At 46.8% G+C, this 24,289-nt stretch overlaps 1 protein-coding gene and 1 long non-coding RNA gene across 5 annotated transcripts; one reads left to right on the top strand and one right to left on the bottom strand.

Moving 5' to 3' along the window:
• Nucleotides 1-1,014: 1,014 nt before the first annotated feature.
• Amigo1 (adhesion molecule with Ig like domain 1) lies at nt 1,015-7,012 on the bottom strand. 3 transcript variants are annotated; one of them, NM_001287093.1, is made up of 3 exons: nt 6,623-7,012; nt 5,249-6,175; nt 1,015-1,627 (listed from the first exon to the last, which is right to left on the bottom strand). In NM_001287093.1, the coding sequence occupies exons 2-3, from the start codon at nt 6,112-6,114 to the stop codon at nt 1,564-1,566; spliced, it is 930 nt and encodes a 309-aa protein (NP_001274022.1). In that variant the 5' UTR covers nt 6,115-6,175; nt 6,623-7,012; the 3' UTR covers nt 1,015-1,563. The 3 variants fall into 3 exon arrangements, with proteins under 3 accessions (NP_001274022.1, NP_666249.2, NP_001004293.1); NM_146137.3 differs by having other exon boundaries at nt 1,015-6,210; NM_001004293.2 differs by having other exon boundaries at nt 1,015-6,175.
• A 10,884-nt stretch (nt 7,013-17,896) lies between these two features.
• On the top strand, nt 17,897-20,640 carry Gm40122. 2 transcript variants are annotated; one of them, XR_003954678.1, is made up of 3 exons: nt 17,897-18,023; nt 18,886-19,046; nt 19,925-20,640. It is a non-coding gene; the product is annotated as a predicted gene, 40122 (long non-coding RNA). The 2 variants fall into 2 exon arrangements; XR_003954677.1 differs by lacking the exon at nt 17,897-18,023 and having other exon boundaries at nt 18,535-19,046.
• The last annotated feature ends 3,649 nt before the right edge of the window (nt 20,641-24,289 follow it).

Below are 24,289 nucleotides of genomic sequence, written 5' to 3'. Positions count from 1 at the left end.
AGATCTCACACGTGGGATGGTACAGGCCTAGGCCTCACCCTCCTGGGACAGTGCTTTCCAGAAGCCTCAAGAACCTAGGCAGACTTTACAATCTGTCCAGTTTCTGGAGGGTGATGTCTGTGAGAGAAAGTAAAGATTCTGCATTTACTTTCTTTCCATTCCACAGACGACTTAGTGCTCATGAAACAGTCACTGGGTATTAACATACCCAGGAGATGAATATGCTTTTAGCTCAAGATGAAAATATCCTGGTAATAATCAAAATTTTATGAAAGTGAGCTGTTTCCCACCATTAAGGGAAAAAAAAAAAAAAAAAAAAAAAAAAACTTCCAACCCAAGCATTTTGCCACCGTACCATTAGAAAGCTTGACCTAGCCTTTTAAGAGAACCCTGTAGGGAGGCAACCCTTCTCCTCGGGGACCTAGCAGATCATCATTATGTGCAAGCTCTGGCCCAGGTATCTCGTCTCTCGCTTGCTAGAGGCACTGTGATGCTGCTTTTAAAGCTATCTCAGAAGTTAGAAAACGGGGAGTGGGGGTGGGTGGGTATGGGGGACTTTTGGTATAGCATTGGAAATGTAAATGAGCTAAATACCTAATTAAAAATGGAAAAAAAAAGAAGTTAAAAAAAAAAAGTTAGAAAACTCGTCTGTGGGGCAGATCAGCCCCTGCCCGATTTTGTGTGTTCTGAAAGAATAATAGCTTTTACTTTTTTAACGGGTTGAAACAAAACTGAAAAGACATTAACATTTTAGTGCCCACAGGTACATTTTCATTGGATACTCTGTGTTGGCAGGAATTTGAATATGTACCTCAAAAGATTCATGTCCTAGAAGCTTGGACCTCAGCGTGGCACAGCTGAAGGGTGCTGTAACCTTTAAGACATAAGGTCTAATGGGAGATAGTTAGGTCACGGGAGCATCGTCCTCTGAAAACAGTAATGTAGTTCTCATCAGGCCCTGGTTTGTTCTCACAAGAACAAGTTGTTATAAAAAGGACAAACAGACCACGGAGCTTGTCTTTCACCCTATCTCTTTATGTGATCCCTTCTGCATTTCCTCCCATTATTGTAATGACACACACCATGGCCCTCATGACATGAACAACCGGATCTTCAACTTCCATCCTCCAAAACTGTAAGCTACGTAAACCTCTTCTCCCTTATAAAACGCTCTGCCTTGGGCATTTCCCTCCCGCAAACAGACTGCTATACTGGGACAGAACCATGGTGATTCATCTGTACACTGTCTGTGGATGTTTGCCTGCTATGGCAGTGCAGTGGAGGTCTAATAGATGGTGAATCCTCTACGGCCCAAAATATTTACTGTCTGGCTTGAGAGAAAAAGTTTGCCATTCTCTTCTCTAATCTTAATGCCTGGATGATTCAGATTTTATACTTAGTTTCCTAGATGATGCAGATAACAACACTTAGAAGAGACTCTCTGCTAATTTGATGATGTCACACCCTTTTTCAGTATACGGAACCCACCCATATGCTAAGGTAAATAAACCAACCACAAACTGTGCCAGAGCAGAGACTCAAGCCAGGTTTAATGGTCATTGTCTAGTTATAGAGCCCATGGGCTCTGAGGTTTGCCAGCCTGGTGTACACAGTGGGGGGAAGAGTCCTAGACACAGAAAAAAAAAAAAGAATTACAAGGCAAGAACAAACATAAACCTGGAAAATTGGCTTTGTTCTCCTCAGACAGGTCTACCCTTTCCTGGCCTCTTTCAGGGGCCCCATAGATAACAGCAAAGAAAAAAATCACAGATAATTACACAAACCGTAGAGCCCTGTCACATCCTGTCTCCAGAGAATCCTGCTTTTCCTTTCTGGGTGATACAGTTTATGGGTACAGATGAGGTGAAGGCTATCCTTTCTTATATCTACACGTGGCTGTTTTCTTCCCAAGGTCTAATGGGATCATATATGCGGAATATGGATACACACATACACCCCACCTACACCTACAAGGACAAAGCTACCATTGGGTTATAAGAACTGAAATCAAGGTGAGACCAATCAGTTAAATGGTTTTTGGTGGAGCATCCAGACATGTCCTGCAGGTGTCTTGAACTGGGGTCCAAGTTAGTGGATGTAGTAGGGAGAGTTAGGCTGTGGAGCAGGACTTAAAAAGAAAATGACCCTCCTGGTCCTTGGGAGCTCAGCTAGAATGCTCCAGAAGGCAAACTTCATTTGACCTCCATTTTAAAGAGTCTCACAGCCCGCGATGGTGTCAGGAGAGGATTCTGCCACCTAAAAGATTTTCTCATTCCCTGAGGAGTTTGAGGGTGGAGGTCTGGTTCTTCAACCTCTGGTGACAAAGTCCCCAGAAGTCTTTGGAATACAACTGGTTCCTCTCCAACCCTTGTCTATTAGGACACAGGAAGAACAACTCAGAGCTGCTTAGCCTCTGCCAGGATCCTTTGGAGTCCTCATTACTCTGGCCCTAGCCCCCTGTCTTACAAGAATGTAGGTTTTTAGGAGGGTTTCAGAGGAGTCTGATGAACTAGCTAGTACCTCACCCCCCTTCTCCCAAAGGCTCCAGCGTGTGGTCCCCCTAACTCCACATCTGCAGAAAAGTGGTTCAGCTCCATGGAGATATGGGCAAAAAAGTTCAGGATGTTCAGAAATTAAAAGTACAAGAGATTGTGCATTTGAGGAGCCTGGCATGGTCACTGTCTCTCCTGCAGTGCAAGAAAACTGTGTGTGAGAAGTTGTGCGCTGGGGGTGGAGGCCGTTCTAGAAATGGTGGCATCAGAGAGGGCCGCAGACTCACTGTCCTGGTGGAGGTCAAGGTGCTGGCGTGCATGCATACCTATGAGCATGCATACCTATGAGCATGCAACTACTTAAGGGGAATCGCTGCACCTCTCTCTTGACAAAACTAGGTTACTAATAAAGGATGGACAGCAGCCTTGAGATCCCAGGAGCAGACGGGACAATGTTTACTTTCGTTTCTCTTCCCCAGTCCTTATAAGCAGCCTGACAGGCCCTCCTAACACTAGGCAGCCCTCACCCATAGGTAAACAACACCCCTTAAGAATCCCAAAAGCAGGTCAGGAAACTGGAGGACCTGGATGACTTCCAACCACAGGAAACAAGGGAAAGAAAAGACACCGGAAAAGACCAACACGGGAACACATTCGCCTCTGCCCTGCCCACCCCTCTTCCAAAGCTCAGAACAGCTGCCTCTGGGGCCTGCAGTATGCTCACAGGATGCAGGGCACAGTCATATCTGTACCCAAAACATTTTGCGAGCCTGGATGGAAGCTAAGGCTGGGTTTGTTTTTAAGTGCCTCTGCTCTGACAGCTACAACTGCCCTGATGTCCGACTGACTTTTCAAAGTGTAGTGCCCCTTCTGCCTCTGTAACAAGACTACCTGCCTTCCAGTCTGGTGGGGGAGCACAGAACTCTAAGCCACACTCTGTATCGCCATTCTGGGACAGAGACCACTAGGTTCCAACCCTTCAGATGACAAAACCCCCACACTCTGCAGGAGTGAGGCAGCCTTGTTAGCACAGAGAAGATAAATGTGAGGTCCTGTGTATCTCCAGACCTATTCTAACAGAGCAGGACTGGGCTTTTCCGACTTCTCCTTTGCAGAGCAGCCTTCTATAGAAGGTACAGAACCCCACCTGAGCTGATTAGAAGGTTGACAGAAGGGATGGCATACATGGAAAATCAGGTAGGTCTGGCTGGCTGCTACATCAAAGAGGCTGGTTTCCCCATTCTTCTAGCAAGTGTGGCAGCCCTTGTGCCACAGTGGTGGCAGCCATCACAATGCTCTTTCCTCAGTATCCCTGACTCTTGTCCTGACAGACAGACACTGGAAGTCAAATACTAATTAAAGCTTTCCCCCAGCCAGGGAATTAGCCTACCTGGAATTTATGCCCTATCTACAAGTTGTATGCTATGACAGGGACCTATTAATTCATTCTGTACCCATCTGTGCCACCTGCCCCAGGACAAGGCACAGACACAGTGTCCTACATTGCTGCCATAACTAACAGTCGAGAGGCCAGGCTCCTGCAGAGATCCACCCACTCAGGACTCCCAGGGAAAGAAGACGGCTCTAGTGAGAAGTCTCCCAGCAGCTTTAGGGAGTGTTATTGATCCAGGTCTCAGCCTTTTCCTGACTCATTTCCCAAAGGTTTCCAGTTCTCTAGCTATCAATGTGACTTCCCGACCAGAGAAGACACTGCAGCTTCCCAGCATGGCTCCTGTGGAGGCTCCCCCAAACACACACAACCTCACAGGTGTGGGTGGGCAGAGACAGAAAAAAAAAACATTGTTTTTCAAATGGTTTTCTCTTAAGGAGCTAGGGATGACCTCAAAAAAGTTTAGGGAATTTGCTCCTCCCCTCCGCCCTTTCCTCGTTCCTGTCCCCCTCCCCCACACTGAGAATAGCCAAGGCTTTGGGTAGGGGTGTGGCATCTGCCTGAGGATATCCATAGGTGAAACTCGCAGCATCCACACCCTCACTGGGGTCTTGCCTCCTCCGGCGCCTGTGACCGATTCCCTGGTGGTCAGGAGGAACCCACTCCCTTGGGCATCCAGCCCTCTCTTCCACCCTGTCATATCCCTCAGGGGTACCTCTCCTGGGGCAGAACCTCCCCATCAGCCTACGCTGCTCACACCACAATGGGTGTATCAGAAAAGACCGAGCTGACCGACTCTGGATCGGACATCCTCCGTTGGCCCTTGCCTGTAGCTTCGGGCACCGGCAGAGTGTTGCCTGGCTTGAGTTTGCCATTTTGACCCTGCCCGGGTCCAGCAGGTTCCAGGAAGGCCACCCGCCGGTCAAAACCATCATCTTTGTCCCCACCAGCCATAGGGTCGTGGTTGGGTGTGGTACTGAGCATAGAAGAGCTGAGGCTATCTCCTTGGTGGCTGGAAGGTTTCTCCACACCCCGACACCAGCAGCGGCAAGGGGTGAGGTACAAGTATATGAGGACCAGAACCACACTGAGGATACAGCCCACCAGGGTAGTGTAGGCTGTGTTGAGGGTGTCATGGTGTCCGTGCAAGGTGAAGTTATACACTTTCAACTCCACAGACAGTGTCTCGTTGAAAGTCTCCCCCATGGCGTAACAGGTATACACACCCCCATCCTCGACCTGCACCTTTTTAAAAAAAAGGTCGCCATTCCTCACGCTCACCGAGCCATTGGACCCCTGACTTAGCACCTGTTCATTGCTTGGGGACACCCACACTTTGGTCATGCCTTGCTGTTTGGTGTCACACCTGATGGTCAAGGTGTCTCCCAGGTGAGCCTCCCAGGCACTTTCCTTGTACTCGCTGCAATTGAAGAAATCCAGGCTGAAGATGTTGTGCAGCTTCTTGGAGTGCATGCAGTACAGGTCCTCCTGGAAGTCCATCACAGAGCTCAGCTGCCGGTACTGCCAGTGCGAAAAGAGCTGGTAGAGCTTGCAGTCGCACTCCAAGGGGTTGTTATGCAGGTATAGCCCATTCTTGACCCAGGCTGGCAATTTCTGCAGGTCAGTCAGGGGCAACTTCTTCAGCTTGTTGGAGGACAGATCCAAGAGCATCAGTTTGGGTAATTTGTTCCCATCCTTGATCAGTTCCACAGGAAAGCGAGAGATCTGATTCTGGCTTAAGTAGAGTTTCTGCAGCTGGGCCATGTCCTCAAAGGCATTCCGGTCCACCACCACAATGTGGTTATTGTAGAGCAACAGCACTTCCAGCGCCTGCAGGTCGCTGAACAGGAACTCATCCAGCGTGTGAAGATGGTTGGAGGAGAGGTCCAAGTACCTAAGGTTGGGTACGGGGACGAAGGCCTCGGAGGAGATGAAGTTCAGGTGGTTGTGGCTCAGCAGCAGGGAGTGCAGGTTGGTCAGCCGGGTGGGGGTCCACTCGGCCCGCAGCCTGCTCAAGTTGTTGTGGCTGAGGTCCAGCAGTGCTGTGTAGCTGGGCAAAGATTGGGGCACATTGGGCAGCTGCTGCTTGGAGCAGCTGAGGATGTTGCTGGCGCACAGGCAGTTGGCGGGACAACTAACCACAGATCGGCCGGCCCTGGCTACCTCAAAGAGAAGCAGGAACACGGAGAGCAGCAGGAGCCAGAGGCCTCGCAGGTCACGCTGGGGTTGCATAGTGTCACTGGGAAGAGCGAGGAAGGCCACAGGATCTGGGAGGGAGTCACCCCGGCATGTTCTGGTGGAGTATGGAAGGGTCACTTTCACTACAGGCTTGGGAGAAAGAGGATGGGTTTGTAGTCACCAAAGACTCAAGAGGGAAAGACCACCACTCCCACTTTCCTCTCCCACCCTTTGGTGAGCAGAGAGGGTAAGCTATCCCGGGTAGTTCCCAGGCACAGTGAGGCAGGCTGTGGGCTCAAAATACTAGGACATCAGAGGCATAGGCGCAAAGGCCCAGTGGGCTGGGGTCGCCGGTCTAGAGTGAGAGTGTACACAGCGTGTCCCCTGTGGTGGCAGTGGTGGGGTGTCACCAGGGATTGCAAGCTCTGGGTTTGGAGGCGGGGTCATCAGGGCCTTTCCCGAGGAACCCAGGGAAGGTCAACAGGGTACTAGGCTGAGAAGGGCCGAAGGTTCCCGGGGCCTGTGGCGCGGGTTCCCTCCCTAGACCCTCGGGTCACTGCACCTGCTCGGCGAGGATGCGTCTCAGCCCATGGCCAGTCCAGGAGCTCCGTCGCGGCCTCCCCCGTCCGCGCCTCCCCGGCCGGCCTGTCACAGCGCCCAGCGTACGTAGGGGCCCGCGCCCGGCGACATCGCCTGCGAGGAACTTGCTGGGTTCCGCGCTGTCCACCCGCGCCGCCGCCGCGCCCGGACCGCCGCGCCCGTCCACCCGAGCCCACCTGGCACGACTGCCGCCTCCGGAGCCACGGGCCAGGCGAGAAGCAGTGCGGCGAGCGGGAGACGCCGCGATCCCAGCCGAGGGAGCAGCGTGGGGGCAGCGAGCACCGCGCGCGCGCCCGCCCGCCCGCCGCCGCCCGCCGCCGCCGCCGCCGGAGCCTCCGGGCGCGTGCGCGCGGCGGGGGCGGGGCGCACGTGCGTGTGTTTGTCTCCGGCTCCCGGCGGACGCGCGGGCTGCCGGCTGCAGTCGGGGGTCATTTCCTCTGCCATCCCGGGCTGGGCCCAGAGCTAGCGAGCGTGGCCCCTCAAAGCGCCTCTCTTCCCTAGCCTCCCTTTCTCCATTCTCTTCATGCCCCAGTAACGTTCCTCCTACCCAAACCCCCTGTCGGGAAAAGTAAGTCTAAGAGTAGTGAGTTCGCTGGAACCAGTGAACTGACTCTGGGACAAGAAGCGGCACGCGTCTTTTAATTTTCCAAATTAAAGAAATCTGGCTCGCCTCCCGCTGTCAGTGTTGGCGGGAAATTCATTAGTCACGTTTTTTTTTTTTTTTTTTTTCGTTCCTTCTGCTTTCTCTGCGCAGCTGTGAAGTCACTAAAATTTGGGAGAAGAGCTTTATTTTGCTTTTTTGTTTTTGTTTTTGTTCTTCCCTCTCTACTTTTGATGTCACTAGTCTATACTTCTTGGAGTACCATAGAAGAACACAGCTGCTTAGCCTGCAAGCTTGCTAGTCACGACTGGGCTTGGGAGGCGTGTCCTTCCACAGACAACCCACCTTGCCTCCCCACTTCCCGTCCTATCCAGCTCTCCCATTTATCTTCTTCCCGAAGCAGTACCTGCACTTCCTGGTTGTCAGATCTTGATACTTTCTCTATTAATTCTCAAAGGTGAAGACCAGTGGTGGGCGTTGAGGTGTTTTCTGTAAGATGGTTTCTGTAAGATGGCCTCCCTAAGCACAAAGAAGCTGTTAATCAAAGTATGAAAATTGATGATTGGGGGCAAGGCCCAGGAATGACCAAGACCATGTCATCCAAGAATTCATTCTTGAGATACTGGGCACAGAGGGAGAAATTAGCAAGTTTTTCTTTCCAGTCTTTTACAGTAGCAAGACCACACCTGAAATTAACCTCTCAACAAATTAGCTTGCTAAGAGTTTAAAAAAGAAAAAAGCTAGATCTCTCCCATGTTTTACTGTGAATTTAAGTGACTGTATTATCTCTTCTAGGGGTATTAGCACATTAAACTTATGCATGATCTGGAAAGATTTTTTTTTTTCCTCTTTCCTGTTTAATCCAGGCATGGTGAAAAGTCGAGAAGGGTGAGTAGTCCTTTTTGGAGGAGAAGGAAAGAGGAATCAGGAAATCAATGGCTGTGAAACACAATTTCTGTTGGCTAGAGATGCTAGGGTATTTCTCAGTTACAGGCACATGCCACGTGGAAGCTCGGTCATCAGAAAACTTGACTGGGACGGGAGGGTCAGCTTTCACAGAGGGTCACATGAGTCCCTCAGATGGTTGGCTGTTGTTGTCAAGAAACCTCAATGACTCTCCAGGTCAGGTCTCAAGACTGCTTAAGTGCCCTGATGGAACAGCTTCTGGCAGGTGAGAGATCCAAGAGCCTGCAAGACAGAAGTCACAATGACCCAGCTCTTTCAAGTCTTGCTGCCATCTCCACTTTGTTCACAGAGACAGATCCTGATGGAAAGAGACCACACAAGGGCATGAATTCCAGTAGAAGAGGATTGCTGGGGGACCTCTTGAAGCTGTTATCATACACATGGTCTCTGAAGTTGCATCTTCCTTTCTTTCTTTCTTTCTTTCTTTCTTTCTTTCTTTCTTTCTTTCTTTCCTTTGGGTTTTTCTCGAGACAGGGTTTCTCTATGTAGGCTGTCCTGGAACTCACTCTGTAGACCAGGCTGGCCTCGAACTCAGAAATCCATCTGCCTCTGCCTCCCAAGTGCTGGGATTAAAGATGTGCACCACCACTGCCCAACGCATCTATTTTTTAATTTTGAAAATTTTTCAATCATACTGAAAGTATGCAATGAACGCCTATAAATCCACTATCCTTATTCAATAGCTGACAAGGAAATACTATCATTGTATTTTATGCAAATATCCCTGGAAAAAATGCATGTTCCCCCTACTCTGCTTTGCCCTCCCCTACATTTCCTTTAGACTCCAGCATTCTAGGCTCTCATCTAACTGTCTATCCTTCTATCTGTCTATCCGTCTATCCCATTCCTCTTTCTACTATGTTTGAAGGTAGGGAAAACAAGGTAACAAAAAGGAAAAGGGCCCTTTGAGCTGGACATCAGTTTTAAGGGTTGGTACCTAAGCCAGGTGGTTGTGGTACACCCTTTTAATCATAATACTTGGCAGAGGCAGAGGCAGAGGCAGAGGCAGAGGCAGAGGCAGAGGCAGAGGCAGAGGCAGAGGCAGAGGCAGAGGCAGAGGCAGAGGCAGAGGCAGAGGCAGAGGCAGAGGCAGAGGCAGAGGCAGAGGCAGAGAGGCAGAGGCTGAGAGGCAGAGGCAGAGAGGCAAAGGCAGGTGATCTCTGAGTTCTAGGCCAGCCTGGTCTACAGAGAGAGTTCCAAGACAGCCAGGACTACACAAAGAAACTCTGTCTTGAAAAACAAACAAACAAACAAACAACAAAAGAGTTGGTATCTGTAATTTGGATAGCTCTTCAGTCTCTTAATCTCAAGTACACTTAAATTTTAAAAAATATGCATACAAACCACTGAGGACTCTTGTTAATAGTGAGATTCTGAATCACTAGTCCAGAGAGGGGCCCAGTAGCCTGTGGTTCTAACATGCGAGATGTTAGTGCTTTGGATCCACAGACCATGTGTTGAGTCACAAGAGGCTAGGCGTAGCCATTACTCAGCACATTTGGCTATTGGAATTAATTACAAATAAATAGCATTAGAAACCACATCTTCGGTTTTCCTAGCCACGCTGAAAATAGCAGTGACATGTGGCCAGCTACCCAGTAGAACAAGGCATTGTCCCAGGAAGTCCTTTGGGTGGCACTGTATAGAGAATTGACTCATAATAACTCTCCCACAGCTTCTTTTGAAGCCAAACAACTATCTATTAATTCACAACAAAAGACAACCTGTGCAGGATAAATAGCAACAGGTTATTTATAGTCTGCATTTATTTCCTCTTGCTGGAATAGATCAACTCAGTGTTGCTAACTACAATTTCAAAGGTTATTTGTCTAGCTCAGGGCTTGAACAAAAGAGACCGCTTGCATCTACTAGCTTATGAGCCTGGATGAATTGAATCCCTCCACACTAGGAGTATTTTTTCTTCTGTTGGACTGACTGATATTGACCATTGGAATCAAAGTAGAGAATGGTGGGGGAAGACACCCTTTAAGGATGCTAAGTTTCGGGTCTGGAGAACACAAAAATTTGGGGCTGAGGATATACTTAGTTGGTAGAGTGCTTGCCTAGCATTCAAGACACCTCAGTTTGATAAGGACCAGCATGGGTTATATAAAGTCCCACCTTAAAAATTAAAATAAAAAATAAGTAATAAGCAAGAATCCAAAATCTAGTTTGTGTGTGTGTGTGTAGGGGGGTGTACCATGTGTGTAGGTGCCCTTGAGGGTGTTGGATCCTGTGGAGCTGGAGTTTGTGAATGTCTGATGTGGGTGCTGGGAACTTAGCTCCTCTCTGCAAGAGCAGTAGGTGCTCTTAACTGCTGAGAGTCTCCCCAGCCCCAGTGGGTGCTTTTTTTTTTTTTTTTTAGATATATTTATTTTATGTATATGATTATACTGTGGCTGTCTTCAGACACACCAGAAGAGGACACCAGATCCCATTACAGATGGTTGTGAGCCACCATGTGGTTGCTGGGAATTGAACTCAGGGCCTTGGGAAGAGCTTAATCAGTGCTCTTAACCACCGAGCCATCTCTCCAGCCCCTAAACTGGATATTTTAAGTGGGTTTTTTTTTCATTTTGTAGAGTAATAGCTGTAACATTTGTGTTCTTACAGCATCTCCAGAAAGCAGGACCTATAAAAATTTGAGGTTATCTTGGAATAGTCAACTAAAAGGACATAGGTCACGAATTGCTTAAAGGGCTGGGCGGTGGTGGCGCACGCCTTTAATTCCAGCACTTGGGAGGCAGAGGCAGGTGGATTTCTGAGTTCGAGGCCAGCCTGGTCTACAAAGTGAGTTCCAGGACAGCCAGGGCTATACAGAGAAACCCTGTCTTGAAAAAAAAACAAAACAACAACAACAAAAAGAATTGCTTAAAGGGATAAAAGTTTAGCACTCACTGTTGGTGTGCACTCTTCTTATATCAAGAAGTTCACTTGCATTTTGCATTTCCTGTTTTGTTTCATTTCTGATGGCTCTTTTTATAAGGGACTTTCTGCGACCACTTCCCACCTTATAAATTATCACTTGTTTCTTTGTTCTGTACCTTACTCGGTTCTGAGCATGCTCATACGTTGATGCCTTTCCCATCCTAGAGGTGAGTAAGTCCTTCTTTTTACACAGTTGGTGTCACACTCCTTTTGTCATTCACACTTGCCCTTGTCACCTCAACCATTCACACTTCCTGAAAGCTCTGGGTGGTCTGCAGAAACCACAAGGATGAGCAAGTTAACTGGAGGCTGAAAATGGATGGATGATGTGGGCCAGAGGAGGTACCATAGACAGTGTCCAGTGCTCTGGGCTCCTTGGATTTATCAAACCTATCCAACGGTGTTTCGTTTAATCTATAGTTCTCAGTCAAGGCTGCCCTGACTTATGGAATGATTGTTCCAGGCAGCTAAATGATGAACATTGTCTTGACTTTTGATACTCACATAGTCCTGCACTGAGTCACCAAATAGACGTTTCTTGGAAATATATCTGACAACTTCATAGTCCAAACTGTTATTTCATCCTTGAAGGACAGGATTCTGCTACCACAGTCTCCCTGTACCTGACCAGGCATCCCAGAGATAGAGGATCATTTCCAAGGCATGGTTACAAACAAGAATTCCCTGCAGCTCCCCAAGTCCGATTTTTAAGGGGATTTGGTTTTTTTTTTAAAGTTTTTTTGTCATGAACCTGAAAATATTTTCTTTTCCTGTTCATGCAGCCCTCTCTTTTGATTTTTAAAGGCTTTTAAGTCTAAAATTAAATTTTAGCTAACTCTGAGACTTCTCAGCTAATTTTCATACCATACAGGTTCTTGAGTAGTTTGCATTGTGTCTGGAGAGCTTAATATTACAGTTTAGAACGTTATGGTTTTCCCACTTAGGGACGAATAATTGTTAAATGAGTAGCTAAGGATTTCTCTTTCTGATCTGTGGCCGTTTGACTAACTCTTGGGGTGAACAGGTCTTTCTCCTCTAACCTTTCTTTCTTTTTGTTTTTTGTTTGTTTTATTTTTCTTGTTTGTTTGTTTGTTTGTTTGTTTGTTTGTTTTGAGACAGGCTTTCTCTACATAACCTTGACTATCCTGGAACTCACTATATAGATCAGGATGTCCTCAAATGCACAGAAACCCACCTATTTCTACCTCCCAAGTGCTGAAATTAAAATCATGTGTCACCATGCCCAGTGTTATTATGCTTTCTGCATCCAGTTCAATTAGGTTTGAGGAATTTCAGGCATTTATACTGTCCTTAATTAATTATGTTAATTATAATTTTGGCTGATCTGGCCCTTACCTATAATAAGAGAGCATCAAACTGCCTGTGTTATAAGAGATGCTAACAGCCACGTTCACAAGCTGGAAGAGCAAAATAGGGCTAGGGAAGAGAGTGTCCTTTTGTGGTTTAGAGTGCAGCCTCTGCAACCAGGCTTCCGTTCCTTGCTCTCCCTCACTGTGACAGGGGCAGGTTACTTAACCTACACTGCAGAGACAATAAGAATACCTGCCTAATTGGGTACTGAGTCTTTAGCTAGCTTATCTATCCCAATAGAGTCTCTTAACAGGCAGTAAGCAGTGCATACATAGGAAGTAGGAGCAGACTGTCTGCGTCTTTGGTTGAGGCACTTTTTTTTTAATTTATTTTTATTCTTTCCCAGTCTCATACATGTACACAATGAATTGCAGTCACTCTCACACACCCCATTACTCTCTTTCACCACCATGCTTCCCACTGAAATCCTTCTTCATAGCAACTTGCCTCCCCCCAAGCCTCCTCTGTGTGTGTGTGTTTGTGTGTGTGTGTTTGTGTGTGTGTGTGTGTGTGTGTGTGTGTGTGTGTGTGTGTGTTCGAGTTTAATCAAGCCTTCCTGCACAAATATAAGTGGGGACTTATTTAGTGGTGTACGGGAAGTTTATGAAAGGCCAAATCACTAAAGAAAGCCAAATCTCTCATCCCAGCCACAATTAACTATCCATTGTCCCTCAGACAAGGGTGGGGCCTTGTGAGCTCTTTCCCTGTCCATAATAGAATGTCGATGGACCTAATGTCCTTCAGGTAACCACAGCTTCATTGAATCTCCATAAGACTGTTGGGGATAATTCCAAATACACAGAATAGGGGGAAGCTGTGATCTGTGGTCTGTTCCAGAGTCCAGTGGAGCTTATGAGTAGAACAGAGTTGTAATTGTTAAAGAATGGGAGGCTAGGGGCTGGAGAGATGGCTTGGAGCTTAAGAGCATTGACTACTCTTCCAGAGGACCCAGGTTTGATTCCCAGAACCTACACAGAGGTTCACAACCTTTTGGAATGCCAGTTCAAGGGGATCTGACACCTTCTGGCTTCCACACTGATTGGGAAGTCATGAGGAAGCCACAATAAATGCTGAACTAGCAAGAAGGACCAGGCATCAGTAGCCCACCCTGCCAGCTCCTAAGAGGGCTCATGTCATTCCAACAGGTCTGGACCCCAGCACAGGCAGCACTTCCTTTAAGATTGCAGGAGCTCTGCTGTACACAGTTTGGGTCAGACCATAGCTGCAGTATCCAGATCAGTTCTGGGAAGCTCGTTTACAGCCTGGAGCACAGCCAGAGGTCGCTGATGGAGCTGTGCACAGTCCAGTAATCATATTATATGCATTTGCTCACAAACATCTGTTGAGTCCCTAGGGCAGAGCACTATGTTACAGGCTTCAGGGTGAGGCTGGGTAAAGTGGAATGTAAATATCCTTTGGAAATAGTTCTTCCCCTATGTGGGGCCTCGAAAGTAAGATATGTACTTTAGCAAGCACCTCCTAACTGCCTACGTTCAGGAGTTCCTGTAAGTGGTATGGCTTTGGGGTCTAATAGGACGATCACTGGAGTGATTCCAAGGCAGCTGGACTCTAGTTCTGCCCCTGTCAACCAGCTGTGAGACTATGGAGACATTACCCCAAGTCTCAGTTTTCTCACGTAGAAAGTAGAAGTTATAAGATCTTCTTTATTAACAATTCACACTGGGGCAGGAGGAATGGCTCAGTGGTTCAAACAACTGGCTGCCCTTGCAGAAGGTCCAGGTTCCATTTCTAGCACCCACATAGAGGTTCATAACCATCTGTGACTCCAGTTTTAGTGCCCCCTTCTGGTCTCCATGGGCATGGCATGCACATGGTACACATACCTACTTTCAGGCAAAACACCCAGATACATAAAATAATAAAAGTAAATACTTAAACATCGCAAATTGCAGAGCTGCAGACCTACTGAATCAGAATCTTGTTAATTAAGATCCTGAGAGGCTCTTTGATCAGGGAAGTTGGGGAACACTATCTGAGGTGGTTTGAATAGGTTTGGTTCCCGTAGACTCATGTGTTTGAATGCTTGGCCTATAAGGAGTGGCACTATTAGGAGGTGTGGCCTTGCTGGAGGAAGTGTGTCACTATGGGGTGGGCTTTGAGCTTTCTTACCCTTGAGCTATGCCCAGTTTGGCACACTGGCTCCTTCTACTGCTGCCTATCAAGATGTAGACCGAGAGGTAGCTCCTCCAGCACCATGTCTGCCTGAACACGGCCATGTTTCCCATCATGACAATAATGGACTAAAACTCTGAAACTGTAAGCCAGCACCAATGAAATGTTTTCCTTTGTAAGAGTTGCTGTGGGGCCAGAGAGATGGCTCAGTGGTTAAGAGCACTGACTGCTCTTTCAGAGGTCCTGAGTTCAACTCCCAGCAACCACATGGTGGCTCACAACCATCTGTAATGGGATCTGATGTCCTCTTCTGGTGTGTCTGAGGACAGCTACAGTGTACTTATATAAATAACGTAAGTACATTTTAAAAAAAAGTTGCTGTGGTCATGCTATCTCTTCACAGCAATAAAACCTTAACTAAAACAATGTTCTTCAGGACAGCATTCTCCAGATGTGGGCTCCACACTGACGCCATCAGAATGTCAAAAGAACTTGGAAAGAAGATTCCAAAGCCCATCTCCAGACTTACTTAGAATGTTGGGGTTTAGGGCCTGTGCATCTTTATTTGATGTGACTCTAACTGATTCTTTGTATCCATAGATTTAAAAGCCATTATTATAGAATTTGGCAGGGTTAAGTGGGGACTTTTGGGGAAATGTTGGTAGCTCATGCACAAAGGATGATGGAGCATGAGAAGACGTCATCATAAGCACTTTTGAACAATGTAGAATGTTTGAAATCTGCAGAGATGCAAGCAAGAGTCTTATGTAGTCTGGGTGTGGTAGTGCACGCCTTTAATCCCAGCACTTGGGATACGGAGGCAGGTGGATCTATGAGAATCTGTGGCTTCTGTGATCTACATAGTAAACTCCAGGCCAGCCAGCCAGAGATGCATAGTGAGACCTCTGCCTTGTCTCCTTCTCCCCCTCCTCCTCCCCCTCTCCCTCCTCCTCCTCCTCCTCCTCTTTCTCCTCCCCCTCCTCCTCTTCCTCCTCCCCCTCCTCCTCCTCCTCTCCCTCCTCCTCCCCATCTTCCTCCTCCTTCTCCTCCCCCTCCTCCTTTTCCTCTTCCTCTTCTTCCTCCTCTTCCTCCTCCTCACCATCACCACTATCATCATCATCAAAACAACAACAACAATAACAATAATCTTAGATAGCAGGCTTTGAGGAGAAATTTGCTGTAAGACCCCAAAAAGGTACTAGCTGCAGAAACCGTGGGCCCTGAGCCTCCACAACTTAGAGAATTGAAACAGTGTTGTGAAATGCTAAAGAGAGGCTTTCAGGCTGGAGAGTTGGCTCAGTGGTAAGGAGCACTTGTTGTTCTTGTAAAGGATCAGGGTTTCATTATCTCCACCCATGAGGAGGCTCACCGTTTTCTCAGGTACCAGACATGCATGTGTGCCCAGACATGCATGCAAGCTGGGCTCTCATATGGATAAAACATTTTTTAAATCTTAAAAATAAAAATAAAAAAGAGGCTTATAATCCAAGAGTCACTTACTTTTGTTGTTGTTTCTACAAGGGCATACTTACAGGTCTTGAATAAGTCAAATTGCTACCATCCAGTATGAAGAACTCTTGTAGAATTTTTATCAAGTGCTTTCCGTTGGCACCCCAACCATTCATATTTAATTTTAGTATGTTGACCAATCTCCATTTAATCGTGTTGATTAGTGGAACAGTTTTGTTCACAATGACTGGATACATAATACTTGGTGTCTGCTTTCTTCTTAGAAAAGTAAGCAGGGAAAAAAACTTAAAGTTAAGCATAGGGCTGACACGATGGCTCCGCAGTTAAGAGCAGATTCTGTGCTTTCCAAAGGCACCCCTTCAGTTCCCAGCGCCCACACCAGGCAGCTCACAACCACCTATACCTACAGCTCCAGGGAATCCATAGTCTCTTCTGGCCTCTGTGGACCCCACACTCATGGGCCCAACTCCTTCCCACCCCCATACACAAAATTTTTTAAATGCTATTATTTATTCACTATACAGCCCAATATCAGACCCCACATAATTTAAAATAAACAATAAAATCTGGTGGGGGAAGCAAGTCCTTTATTTGTCTAGAATAGACGTTTATGAAAAACAGGAAAGTGTGTTTCAGAAATTTGGTAGTTCTATCCCTTTTGTGAAACTAGAGATTCCCTCCTGCTAAGCACATGGGCAGGCATACATGCAGCTTCATGGTCATTTCCTAGAGGTATAGACTCCACGCATTGCTAGACTGGGAACATCTATTCTTCTGGGCCTTTAAATGATGAAACTTCACTATTGGGTCAAAGAAACAGATTTCTACTCCATGTTCAGAAATATCCTTTTGACGTTTCAGCGACGAATCATCTCTATCTTGAGGTTGTGTGCATCCCATCCTAGGAGGCAATCATGTGCGTGACTGGTGCGCACAGACGTCCATTCATTTCATGTTTTCATTCACTCCTTCATACACACCGTCACTCACACACGGTAGGAACTCTTGTGACTGTTTAGGAGGAGTAGCGGAGCGGAATACAAAGGTGCACACAGGAGAAACTCTCTCTCTTCTCAGTGTAGTAAAGGAAACCAAGATAACACGCTGCCATCGGACATGTGGTATAAAAGGCTTAGAGAGTCAGGGAGAGAAAGACATCTACAGATGGGTCCCGCCCAGCACCAGAGAGTGAACGGGTGGCCTCTAGTCTCATTACAACTCTGTCCAGTGCAGCAACAGGGTCAGTGGCTAACTGGCGTTGGAGAGAGCTTCAGCCATGTCCTTCCAGACACATGTATTGTTAAAGCAACAATGCAAGTTCTTTACTAAGAAACTTCAGGACAAACCTTCTATCCCTACCTCCTGCCTTTCAACCAACTGGCCACCTCTTAGCCTGTCCTATGTGGAAATTCTGGAACCACCATTGACCCAAAGTCCTGAGCCCATCCCCGTGATTAGTATTGGGATGGAACATCTTCAATTTGCTGTTGAAGTGGAAGCCAGGGAGGACCTGTGAGCACGAACTGGTGAGGATGCTGAAGTGGACAGAAGGGAGTGTGAGGAGCACAGATTGGCTATGCCCAAATCCGGGGCCAGCTCCCCATAATTGTTCCAACAACTCTAAGGTTGAAAGCATTTCCTTCCCTGCAGGTTTTCTTCATTTTCTGTGCCTGCTTCCACAGACAGTACACCCGCCCTTCCTCCCTCCCACCAAGGTCACCACTCAGCAGGCTTTGATAAATGTCATTTTTTTTTTGAAAGTCCCTTGGAAAAAGGCAATTTGACTGCAGTGAGGCAGAACAGGGAGCTGAACACCAGCCGCCCTTTATCGACCAGAGCCCAGCCTAAGAACAAAATGAAGAAGAGCATGGCAGGCCATAGCCCTGAGCTCCTGGTGAGGCTTGGACTGGCTCTCCCCAGGGACCTGTGTGCTGAGCAGAAAGCCTTGCCGAGGAGCTGGGGCCTGGGGGTCCAGGTCTCCTCCTCCCCCTGTCCCTCTCTCGAGCCCTTTGTCTTCTGTTGCTTGTTTTCTGGATGGTAACTAGAGGTCCCCGAGACCCCCCCCCCCCATAGCTCTGGAGGCGGGAGCCCTTTCCACTGTGCAAGCAGTGGGCCGCTGATTAGTGCGGGGAATAAATAACAGCAAGCTAATTATCTCCCTGATTGCGGCTTGCCTCACTAACAAGGCTGGGCTGGAGTGGTGATGCGGCAGTTGATACTATTCCAAGCGTGCTTCTGGGCTCGGGGAAATTTCCATGCCTTTCCAGTCTGTTGCTGCACTCCCTTCCCAGAGGCCCTGGAGCTCTAAGTGGAAATGTTCACTCTTCTGCTTCACCTTGGAATTGAGAGACTCACCCCAGACAGACTGTTTATGTTATTCCCTAGTGGGTGCTGGAGCCAGCTTCTCACTGAAGCCGGCAAAGGCTTTCAGAGGGAGGCTAGAGGTTGGCCAAGGGCATGGAAGGATGGGTCCTTAGGGACCACATACTCCAGTACTTAGTATCCTAATTACATCTGTTACTCTGACTCCTAAAACTGAGTGGTTTCCATTAGGCTCTCAGATAAAAGAAGGAAAATGTAAAGAAGGGTCTTGGTCAGGACTCTGGCTGGACCATGACTACCTCTTCAACCTTAGACGTGCTCCATAACCATTCTGGTCCCTCTTTCTTCTTTATGGATGAAGTGTGACAACTTTGGAACTTTGTTTCAGTCTGGAAACACAGTTTTGTGATTATTCCTCTGAAATCTGATTGCAGTGTTGTCTTGGAGCTCCACACTGGAGAAGCTGCCTGTGCCTCTGATGGCCATATCCCCAGAAGGAGATCCCCTTCTGTGCTGCTAACTTAGCCCTTCCTCTCCAGCGGATCTTGAACACAAAGGCTGAGCGGCACCTGTCTTCAGGAAGTTTCTTTTCAAGGTTTATTTTTATTATTTTGTAATTCTATGTACATATGTGTGTGTCAGGGGTATATGCACAGGAATGAGGGTCCCCGAAGAGTCTGGAAGAAAGTTGCCGATGCCCTGCAGTTGGAGTTAGGTGTAGTTGTGAACCTCCAGGTATGGGTGAGCTGGACGCCTCTGCAAAATGCTGACCCATCTCTCCAGCCCCACAAGAGTCCCAGCAGCCTATACTGTGCTAACTTTGCAGAGCCTGCAGTAGTTACCAGTCTGCAAAAAAGATGTGGAGGTGCTTTCTATTGGAACAAAACTGTTTCTGGACTACTGCAGACAGAAGAAAAAAATCAGTTTGCCTCCTAGGCATTTTGGACCATCCCTGGTGGGATGGGCCTATTAGCACCTTCACACCAACTGCAAGACCCACATAGGAAACTGAAGGCCCATCCCCTTCCCCACAACAAAGTGTGTGTGTGTGGGGGGGGGGAGTAGGGGGCTGAGAGTTGGGGGCAGAGTAAAGGGATGAGGGGTGAGCGAGGTCTGAGATGCTAAGACTAGCTCTACTGGAGGGCAGATGTTACACAAGCCAGATGTTTTCATCTTCTGAAGACTAATCTAGAGAAAGCAAACCTGAGAAAAGGATGAAGGACGACATGTGGGTCATACACCCCCTTCAAAGGGGAAAGGAGAAAGGGGGAAAACTGGTGTTATACTTGGACCAAAGAGAAATGTGCTTTTGGGGATAGCCCCAGGTACCAAGTCTGTACTACCTGGCCTGACCTGGTGGGGATGCTAGACTTCAGCACTTCTTATGTTCTATCTGGATAATTTGCTGACTTCTGAATTGGGTAATCATAACCAGCTTATCATAACCCCCAGCATCTCTGGCTTATCTCGCAGAAGGTGCAGTATAAGTGTACGGTGACTGCTCTACCTGGTGACACTGGGAAGCAGTACTGTCTATCGGAAGTCCTGCTCACTGTACCTGCTTTAGACGTCTCTCCTGGACCCTCTGCCTTCAGTTGGCAGCTGCAGGAAGAAACAAGGAGCATGCTCGATTTAGAAGTCAAGCTTGCAACTGGCGTTCATCATTTCTGCCACATTTCCCTGTCTAAGATATGAGTACCTCTGACCAAAGGGGACCTTGGGAAATGTAGCCAAGCTGTGTACACAGGAGGTAAAGAAGAAACTATTTGGTAAACAACGAGTCAGTCCTTGGAAGACATAGCTTGAGCTTCTGTTTCCGTGTGGCAAGGAGCCTGTATTTTGTCATCTGAGCGGGTAAGATAGGAAGCAGGAGAGGATGATGACCTTCAAAAATGGGGAGCAGATAGACAAGTGTGTGTTTCTCAGATCAACATATAATTAACCAGTCTAAACCGGTCTACAGAACAAATGCCAGGCCAGCCTGGGCTGCATAGTGAGACCTTGTCTCATTTTTTTTTTCTTTAAATTGATCTAGCATTAACATTAAAATTACTGGCTCTATTAGAACCATTAGAGCTCTCTGTGGTTGGAATGCATTTATTTGAACTAGAGAACGTGTGTTGGAATGATGGAGGGACTGAATTCATGCTGTGATGGAAATAAACTCTCCAATACATTCAACTCTTAAATTGTAGAACGTGTCCTTCTTCTCGCCTTGCCCTTGTTCTGAATGGAAGACTCAACCAGCGCAGCTGGCATGGCCAGTGTGCCTGGGATTGTGATTTGGCTGCCTCAAACTGGATACTGGAAGAGCCTGGGGCAGAGATGGTAGCTGGCGTGGTCAGTAGATGGCCTTGATCAAAGAGATTGAATAAACAAATGATTTATTGATTTATGAGAACAGTGTTTCTCCTGCAGTCTTCTTGGAGCTATAGATGTGAGAAGCCACATGTATAGGTACATTGGTAAGAAGGAGGGGTTTCATTTCCCCTTTGTGTTTGCAATAGGAGTCGCTATATGTGTATATATACAATCCTATCTCTCTTATCTATGCTGTAGGTAACGTGTGTGCTCATATCTGTTCATTTGCTTGTGGAGGCCAGAGGCAAATCGTGTGTCTTCTTCAGTTGCTCACCAATCGAGCAATTGAGACAGGGTCCTCGCTGGACCTGGAGCTCACTGACTCAGCTACAGTGACTGAGCAGTGCGGTCCAGGGATTCTCCAGGCTCTGGTTAGGGATCACAGGTAGCAACTACCAAACCTAGGTTTTATGTGGGTGCCCAGGATCCAGACTGAGGTCCTCGTGTTTGTGTGGCAAAGTTTATTGGCTAAGCCACCTCCTCAACACAATACAATTATTTTTCTATTGGAATCTAAGAATTCACTTATGTGTCTTGAAAGATATGAAAAGCACTAGCAGCAAGCACTACAACCACCCAGATCTTGGCTTCTATCATTTCACACACACACACACACACACACACAGAGAGAGAGAGAGAGAGAGAGAGAGAGAGAGAGAGAGAGAGCTGATGAACCTAGAGATTATTCATAAACCTAGGATATCTTACAATAGAAATGAAGAAATATCAAAGAATGATGCTCACTTTTCGAGAGGATTGGAAGTTCAACCTTAAGGGGTGCTCATAGGTCAAATCTGAGACAAGTTCTACAGCAAGACAAATCATTTTGGTATTAGTTTATAACCCATTGAGTAAAATATGAATGGATTGGTCCGTGCATTAATAAATAAAAGGGAAGTGTTCATCTTACAACAGAATGCCAATATAAAAAAGGAAAAAGTTAGAAAACTCACCACTTGGCAACACCTGGCACAGTAATAAATAATTTAGGTGAGACTTTGGATGTTAAAACCACTGGGTGAAACTTTGATGAAGAATTAGATGTTTGCACAACCTCAAATATCTCCCTACAAATACTTGCTGATTGATAAGTACATAATACCTATTGACTTTATAGTGGAAAAACTTGGCTGACCTCAACCCAACCAAGTGACAAAAACTAATATCCCAGATAACGGGACAGATGAACACAGTCACCTCTGTGTGAAATAAACTGAGAACAATAATGAACATCATCGCTTCTGCAGAATTCACATATTCCTATCAAAGCCATAGAACCTAAGTCCACTCACTAAGGCTGCATCAGTCAAACCCAAACTGAGAGATGTTCTACAAGGTAACACATTCTTAAGAAAAAAGAATGTGTTGGCGCATGCCTTTGATCCCAGCTCTCGGCAGGCAGAGGCAGGGGGAATCTCCTTGAGGTTGATGCAGCCTGGTCTACAGAGAGAGAGAGAGAGAGAGAGAGAGAGAGAGAGAGTTAGTTCTAGGGCAGCCAGGACTACACAGAGAAATCCTGTCTCAACAAACAAACAAACAAACAAATTAACAAACAGACAACAACAAAACCCAAAAAAGAATGTGTGTATATGTGTTTGTGTGTATACACAGACATATATATTGTTCCATATTGGAAGAGATTAAAGGACAATTCTAAATGCAACACACACCATTCTGGATCTGATCTGTAAGCAATGTCATTAGGACAATAGAGGAAATTTGAATTGAACATTGTTCTGCATCAAGGTTAGTTTCCCAGCTGCAATGTTGTACTGTGGTAATGTTGGAGAACATCTGGGTATTTTTTATTAAGTATATACTGAAATATTAAATGGTAAAAGGATATTATACCTGCAATTTACTGTCCAATGTATCAGAAAATGTACATACATATGCATACACACACACACACACACACACACATATATACACACAAAAAGAGAGAAAGAGAGACAGGGGCACAGAGAGAATAGAAAAACTGAGATGAGCCAGGCGTGGTGGCGCACACCTTTATTCCCAGCACTTGGGAGGCAGAGGCAGACAGATTTCTGAGTTCAAGGCCAGTCTGGTTTACAAAGTGAGTTCCAGGACAGCCAGGACTATACAGAGAAACCCTGTCTCGAAAAACCAAAACCAAAAACAACAACAACAACAACAACAACAACAACAAACTGAGCTGTAAAACAAACCAAGGAAACTGATTGAAAAGGTAATTAATGCAGGAGTTCTTTGAAACTTTTCTACAAATTCAAAACTATTTCAAAATAAAAAGTTGGAGCTGGAGAGGTGGTTCCGTGGTTAAGAGTCTTTTTGCTCTTCCAGAGGACCCAGGTTCAGTTTCTTGTGCCCACATGATGCTAACAACCGTCCTGTAACTCCAGTTCCAGAGCATTCCATATCATCTTCTGGCCTCCTGGGCACTGCATGCACATAGCACACAGACATACATGCAGGCAAAACACTCTTATACATAAAACGAAAATAAATAGAATTGCAAAATAATAAAGTAAAAAAAAAAAAACTGCACACTGTGAGCAGAATGCTTTTGGACTCTGGCAAGAGAGACACTTAAGAGGTAGGGTTAAATCGGGTGGTGGTGGTGCACGCCTTTAATCCCAGCACTTGGGAGGCAGGGGCAGGTGAATTTCTGAGTTCGAGGCCAGCCTGGTCTACAAAGTGAGAGAAACCCTGTCTCAAAAAAACAAAAACAAAAACAAAAACAAAAACAAAACAACAACAACAACAAAGAGGTAGGGTTAACAGCCATGAGGAGGAGATAGTAATGTCAGGGAGTGAACGGACTTGGGTTCAATGAACTAGATAGGGTTCTGATCTTGCCTTTTGCCAGTCAGGGGATCTGGGAGAAACCATTTATTTCACCTCGCTGAGCCTCAGCTGACAGGACAGAGCCCCTCAAGAGTACCAGGCAGCATTAAATATTAACATAAAAATATATGTGGCAGAACTCTGTGAGCCATGAAATGTGGCAGCAGGCATATCACAGAGTACTTTGTTTCTCTCAGGAAGCTACAGCCAGTGAGTGCTGCGCTGCCCCTCCCCCCAGGCCTCTCAGCTTCTCACCCGGGGACTCTCCTTGTGGTCACTCTCATGGGGATGGTCTCTCTTATGGATGGAAAACTAAGGCCACCTGGCCACCAGAAAGAGGTGGCTGTTGGTACAGCCACCAGAGCTTGGCAATGGTGCGTATATTTGTGTTCATGTGTGCAGCTGTGTAAGTGCACATGTCTTGGTTTCTGATGCTCTCTGTGTAAGCAGAGATGCTGTGGGGACTGACGGATGTCGTTACAGATTCATAAACATCTGCTTGAGTGGCCTGGGTAGTCCCTTCTAGAAGAAAAGCCCTCTGCTTTTGTCCCGTGTGACGGAAATCCTCGGGCACACAGTGTTGTATACGATCCAGCTACTCTGACAGCTAAGGAAGCAGGGTTCTAATGCTGCCTCCCACCCACTGGCAGA

This window comes from Mus musculus, chromosome 3 (genome assembly GCF_000001635.26).
Source record: "Mus musculus strain C57BL/6J chromosome 3, GRCm38.p6 C57BL/6J".
Lineage (NCBI taxonomy): Eukaryota > Metazoa > Chordata > Mammalia > Rodentia > Muridae > Mus > Mus musculus.
The sequence above is the reverse complement of the archived record's forward strand: the minus strand, read 5'-3'. Positions and strand labels throughout refer to the sequence as shown.